This window comes from Aegilops tauschii, chromosome 3 (genome assembly GCF_002575655.3).
Source record: "Aegilops tauschii subsp. strangulata cultivar AL8/78 chromosome 3, Aet v6.0, whole genome shotgun sequence".
NCBI classification, from domain to species: domain Eukaryota; kingdom Viridiplantae; phylum Streptophyta; class Magnoliopsida; order Poales; family Poaceae; genus Aegilops; species Aegilops tauschii.
In genome coordinates, this window is record NC_053037.3 from 595,735,503 (window position 1) to 595,742,132 (window position 6,630).

General features: G+C 45.2%; 1 protein-coding gene across 1 annotated transcript; it reads right to left on the minus strand.

Moving 5' to 3' along the window:
* Positions 1-3,389: 3,389 nt before the first annotated feature.
* LOC109746995 (uncharacterized) lies at positions 3,390-5,591 on the minus strand. Its single transcript, XM_020306083.3, has 5 exons — positions 5,247-5,591; positions 4,461-4,575; positions 4,174-4,289; positions 3,948-4,069; positions 3,390-3,845 (listed from the first exon to the last, which is right to left on the minus strand). Exons 2-5 carry the CDS (start codon positions 4,555-4,557, stop codon positions 3,587-3,589), a joined length of 594 nt encoding a protein of 197 aa, XP_020161672.1. The 5' UTR covers positions 4,558-4,575; positions 5,247-5,591; the 3' UTR covers positions 3,390-3,586.
* Between the last annotated feature and the right edge of the window lie 1,039 nt (positions 5,592-6,630).

Here is a 6,630-nt window from a genome sequence, read left to right on the forward strand (position 1 = left end):
TGTCAAAAGACATCGTCGCTAATGATCCGAGTATGGTGCCCGGTTATAGAAATCTTGGAGATTACCTGCCCGACGATGTACATTATGAAATCATGGAGGTGGACGAACATAAATACCATTACCGGAAGCCTCTCGTCAAAGATGAAAGATCTCTAAGCACGATGATGCAAAGACTACATGATTGATACATGAAAACCTGCAGAGAGTCTGATGGGATGGATATTTTGACGCTGAGAGTTAAACCGGAGCATGACCTCGTTGGAATTGATCTGCTGAATGTTCCATTTGAGGATTTCTTCCAGTTTTACAATCAAAAGGCCCTCGATAAAACAACGATCACTTGCTACTGTCTGTAAGTAGTACTACTTCTGTCATTAAGTCTCTCTATATAGGTCAGCTCTTTCATTGCATGTATTTATACTTATCCTCACTATATTATGCAGATTGAAGATCGCCGAATTGAAGAAAAGACAAATCGGTGATATTGGGTTCATTAACACAAATCTCATAGATGCATATACGGTTGAAAAACATCCCAAAGAAGCCGAGGCCAACTTGCTACAATCGTTGGTATTAAATCAAAACAAAGATATAATACTCTTTCCTTACAACTTCAAGTGAGTGTTACTGTCTTGTGCATATTCGGTTTCCCTTATTAGTCCAGGTTATGATAATGTAATTGATGACTTATGCATGCATGCGCAGCTTCCACTATATTCTCCTAGAGATTAAGCTTGAGCAGGGAGTAGTAACCGTCTTAGACTCGAGACGAAAAGATCCCCAGGACTATGCGAACATGACTCAAATGCTCGAGAAGTAAGTTAAATCGATCATTATCCACCATATCAGCAACTTTGTTCATTTCCTGATATCAAGTAATTGTTTTCTTTGTCTGGCAGGGTTTGGAGAAAATTTACCTCAAAAGCTCCGGGACTGCCGAAGAAGCTGCAATTTAATCACCCGAAAGTAAGTACTATAGTAGCATGTTCCGCGCATCTCCTAGTGATTCAAGCGCTAGTTTCATCAATACCATTTAGCATGCTTGCTTATCAGTTTGATTGACCTCTATTTCTTGTAAAGTGGTTGTGGCAGGAACCCGGGAATAATTACTGTGGATACTATGTTTGCGAGTCCATCCGCTACACGACCTGTGAGCGGGGCTACACTGAAGAACAATATGAAGTGCGTAAGCAATAATATTCACAATTTTATTTTATTACCATCTTAGCGAAGCATGCAACTGGTAGGTTTGTAGAGGTAATAACTGTCGGACGGACCCAATCCTCGAGTTCACCGGCGATCACCGGAGTTGGAGAAGAGAGAGCACACGAGAGAGACAGAGAGTTTTGCGCTGCGAACCCTTTGCAGCTTTTCTGTTTTTGCCTTTTATTCAGAGGTTCCAAACTTCACCGAAAACCGGAAAACCAGGTCGCGATCCGGGTCTCGAGTGATGCCATCCCAGCACTCCCCGCTTGTCGCCAGTCATGGCGCCGTGGCTGTTGCATCGTGCAATCCCGCGATCGGGTCATGGCGCCGAGAAATCCTAGCCAACTAAGCCGAGTCACGGCTCGGTTTATTTTCTGACGAAACTGAAGAAATAACACTACTGCCGAAACTGCCGAAACTGAACCGAGGTTTATCTGCAACAAGAACAGCTAACTAGGAGCAGTAGAATTCATTCATGCGGCACAAATTCTTTGTATGCTGTCGATTCGACTCATGATGCGGTGTCGATTCTTCACGTGCAGTTTGGGGCTCGAGCTGGAGCAGATGATGATAATTGGGGTTCTAACTCGGTGGCCACTGCAATATTAGTGCCAGAGACCTGCCCAGCGAGCCGCGACTCGAGAGCCACTAGGGGTCGCAGTCTCACTCACTGGGCCGGCTCGGCTGGTTAGTGTAGTGGCGTAGTGCATGTGTACATAGTTCTACTGTGCTCATGCTGATATTTTAGTACTGAGAAAATGAGACTTGCAAACTTGCAAGAGTGTTCAGATGTATTACTTGCTTGGACAAAGATCAATAAAACTCTTACTGACAGCATGTGTAGCGTGAGCATGTCTTGGGAATCATGTGTGATCTTTTCATGTTTGTTCGCATTCTCTGTATAATCAGCAAAAGGAGGTTCCGTTTCTTTGTCCATCTTACAGATGTAAATATTTCCATGTGCTACCTATTTGCAATGTGTTCACTAGCAATTCTACTTTGAGAAACAATAAGCAACATTGAAACAACTAACTGTTGGTTGCTGCGAATCTACTAGTGTTATCAATGCAACTCACTGTTGGCTACTGCTCTAATTTGGTGCGTAATTGAGACAGTAAAAGAGATGGTACAAACCTGCTGGGGTACACAATGCAGAATAGACGTAATTGAATACCATGTCAGGTAACTAGAGACGGCAGAAGAACTTTCGAATGTTCGACAGTTTGGTCCGGTGTTTTCTGGTGCCCACCAAACCATTTCAAATCATGTTCCTGGCTTGTCATGAGTATACGCTGCACCCTGGAACAATGCAAGCAAACAAAAAGATTTAGCACGCCTGGTACTTCATTCATCTCAGGTGCAACCAGAAAGATAGTCCCAGATAAATGGCACTGAATAGAAACAACAAGAAACGCACCAAACGGATACGACAATAAATGGCACTGAATATAAACAGCAAGAAATGCTCCAAACGGGTACGAGAAGGCGGCATATGGATCAAGCATGAATATATGGCATGAACACTCAGAAACCAACAGTCACAAGCCACAACGGTACAAGGTTTGATGCTCTCACCAACCTGAAGGGTGGATGCTCATGCTCAGCTTGATGCTCCAATCACACCAACCCCCCTGTAACTGGAACAGAACCAGACAATTTACTGACACAGTGTGCAGTCCAACAACTATCATGGACCATCAAAGGATATATCAGAATACATCACATTAACCTTTCAAAAAAAAAGAATACATCACATTAACAGCAGTAGGGCATAGCAACTTTGAGGAGTGGATCAGGCCCTTCAGTTGAGCAGATTTGAATGCATTTGCTGAGCCAGCTGACGCAAGACTATAATTTTCTGTCTGTACAAAACACCAAATATGGATAAGTGCTCAAAGGAGATGAGAGGTTTCATTAAATATGTACTACTGCATTTGCATCCTTAACTGTAGATACTTACCGCGTTGTCAGTACTGCGATTACTGCATTTGCGTTCTTGACTGTAGATACTTACCGCATTGTCAGTACTACAAAATGCCAGAACCTTCCAAAATTTATAACTAGCAAAAATAGAACATCTAGTGAATGCCAGAGTGGAGCAAGTCAGTGGAAATATCAATACACTACATTGGCAAACGCCAAGGGGGCAAGTAAACCGTAGCATGGTAAAGGAACAACAGGAAGATGCCAAACTCATGAGATATTATTGTTGTCATTCATACTGCGAATTTACAGGTGTTCAGAGCAAAGAAAGGGTGACACCATAGAGAAAATCTTAGTATCACAGGATTTACAGTTACATCCTTCAGAAGAACTCAGTCTAAGCGATCCGGCAAGACTTCGAAACAAGTGGTGCTTGCAATTACATTTACAAACTTGCTTACGGAACTCGTTTCAACTCTTCACTAACATGCACATCTGGGCATTCCTGCAACAAAAGCAGAAGGTCCTTTGGAATAGTTTGGATCTTGCTTTCCTCTGGTCGACGATTATCCTGAAGAGTACTCTCATGAAACAGCTGCAGGGCACCCTGTGCTGAAATTTCTTGCACAGAGTTGTGCAAATCTTCAAGTTTTCCTCTACGCTGGGCGTCGAGCAGCAACTTTTCTTTTAACCTGTCGGGAAGACTAGCTAATGCACTGCTTGAAGGACAGCAAAAGGAAAATATAATAAATGAGAATGACACATGAGAAACTCAATACAAGAAAACTGTTATTCGCACGACCAGAAATGCAATTTACCTAGTAATCCCCCGAACGAGACCCCACTTGAATGCGACATCCGCAGATTGCCTATGCCCAAGGTTGAACCCCTCTTGGGCAACATCCTTCTGCCCTTCGGTTATACCATCCCTATAGCCCATCTACAGAGAAACCAAAAGCCTTATTTTCAAACCTCTTCGATATGGACGCAAATTCATGATTCACAAATGAATCAATAACCATGGAAATCAAAATAATCATGTACCTTATGAAACTGCTCCTGCCTGTGCTCCCATTCTCTTTTCAAGTCAGAATCATGCCCTGGAGAATCTGAGGCATCACCCCAGACATCATCGTCCGCAGCAGCAGCATCACCGTTGCCTGAATGGAAATTGGTGGAAAACAACTAGTTGTGAACTTGTGATGACATGGAATGCTAGTATTAATTAAGCAGAAACTTGTATCCAACTAAGTAACATATATGGCAATAATAGACAGATAGAAGGCCGCAAAATCTAGTGATACTACATCAGAGCAAGGCTAGAGCACTACCATGCCCATTGGTTCCTTCCTCCCGCGATGGTGATGCCTCCATGTGTAGCTCTCCCACTGATGCTGCCAAACCCCTCACGCCCTCGGAGCCGGCCATCACAAAACCAATCTGTACCTGAAACATGGAACACCAACAAGAATGGTCAGTTGACAGGCAGCAGCTTATTTCCCCCATTTAGTTCATTGGCCAGTATCATAAACATATTGCCAATCGTTAACTCGTCCTGCCTCTTTCACTAAAAGGCGTCATCACTAACACCCAAATACCCCAATATGCAATGACCTATGCTCCTCTTTCTTCCTCAACCACAAGCTGCTCCAGTTGCTACCCGCTACAGAGAGCAGCACTCCAGAGGGAGCCCTTCCCTTTTTCTTTTTAATGCTTTTTCTCCACACAGAACATGCGCAGGGCACTGTAGTTTACACAAAATTTGATCCACATCCAGGACTTGGATGTGCAACACTTATGGCACATCTAGATGCGCTTTAGCAAAACTGTGTCTTTTTCTACTCAACATGCGTATGGTCTGACACTGGTCCGAGAAGAGCAAATAAAATTATTTATGCATCTCATGGACATACACAGAAATTGTTGACAGACAGTAAATTCACATTCACCCGATCACGGAAACTCTCACAGACAGGGAGCATGAAAGTTTACATCAAACCTTCATCTCGCTCCGCATCCATCCTGGAACCTAGCTAGGGCTTGAAGGAATCGCAGAACTCGTGCGACGGAACCAGCAAGGAAGGAAGAAAAAGAAACGGAAGAGGATGGAGCCTTACCTGGCTCTGCTCGACAGGGACGGCGAGGCCGGGAGCGGAGGGGGCGTGTCAGCTCTACCGGGAAGGCGGCGGCTGGTGGGGTTGGGAGGCGCCGGAGGGATCCGACGACGGGGATCCGCGGGGAGGCGGCGGCGTCGGCAAGAGTAGAGAAGAGAGCGAGCGGCGAGGGGATAGGAGTCGTGGACCAGCCTGCGTTCCAGAGAGACCGATGGTGCCCTCCTCCTGTCAGCCGTCCATCGCATATCCAATGGCCGTGGCCGTCCAGGATTTACCTTCCCTATTTTTTCGTCTCTCTCTCGCGCGATTTCTGTGAACGCATTTTGTGAGACAAGAGAAAAGTGCATACCACTACTTTTTTTTTTGCGGGGTGAGTGCATAAGGGTGCCGATCCGTCGAAAGATGAAGGCGCTTGCCCGAGAGCCAAGGTGTGTACTGATGCCATAACCATCCAGAAGACGAAACTTGAGCACCATCAGCGTGCTACGCCGAGCTCATTTTGAGAAACTTCGTCGACGACCCAGAATACGCACGCAAAGAGAAGCAACCGGCAGGCTGGAACAAAACAATGTGGCAATTGGACTTTCGTTTTTATGAAATACCACAGGCCTAGGCCTAAGGGAGTGCAGTCGTTGTGATGGCACATGGCCCCAACTTTCTAGGGCCCCAAATTTCCGAGCATTGTCTAGATGCCACAAACCCATTAATCTCCACGTTCGCATAGGGGGCCTATCATGGCGGGACACGATGTCACGATCAATCCGGGTCCCTTGAGCTTAGAAGCGGATATGCGCAGATGACCATTTGACGCGCCGCACGGCCCCAACACATGTCTTTCGCAAGGAGTGTATGCCGCTGCTGGCAGTCGAGGGCAACGACACCCGCGCGTAGCTCTGCCTTGCACTTCTCCGGCAAAAGGGAGATCGATGTGCCACACGGCGGCAGCGGCTGACTCTGCAGGCGATGTTGGGTTCATCAACGACACATATGTCCGTGAGGGACACCATCTAAACGGCTTCTTCTCTTTGTCTAAGCTGGTGCGTTGCCGTGCTCACTCATGATTAACTTTTTTATTCCAAGCACTCATGATTAACCTATCAAGAAAGGTGACTAGTATTAATAAATACGGTAAAAATCGAAGATTAAGCTATCTGATTTCTAGCACTGATGACTCAATTTCATGAAATTTCTTAATGAATCTTTCAAAGAAAAATTATGCATTCAGATTAGGCTTCATTTTAGAATTTGACACGGGGCCACCGATTTTGCCGGCCCGGCCCTGAGATGCCAACCCCTATGCAGCTCAAGACCATTAAAACTCAAAGGATGGTATGCCGAAAATGGTTAGGTCATGAAAAAAGTTAAAAATTACTAATGTTTTCAATCA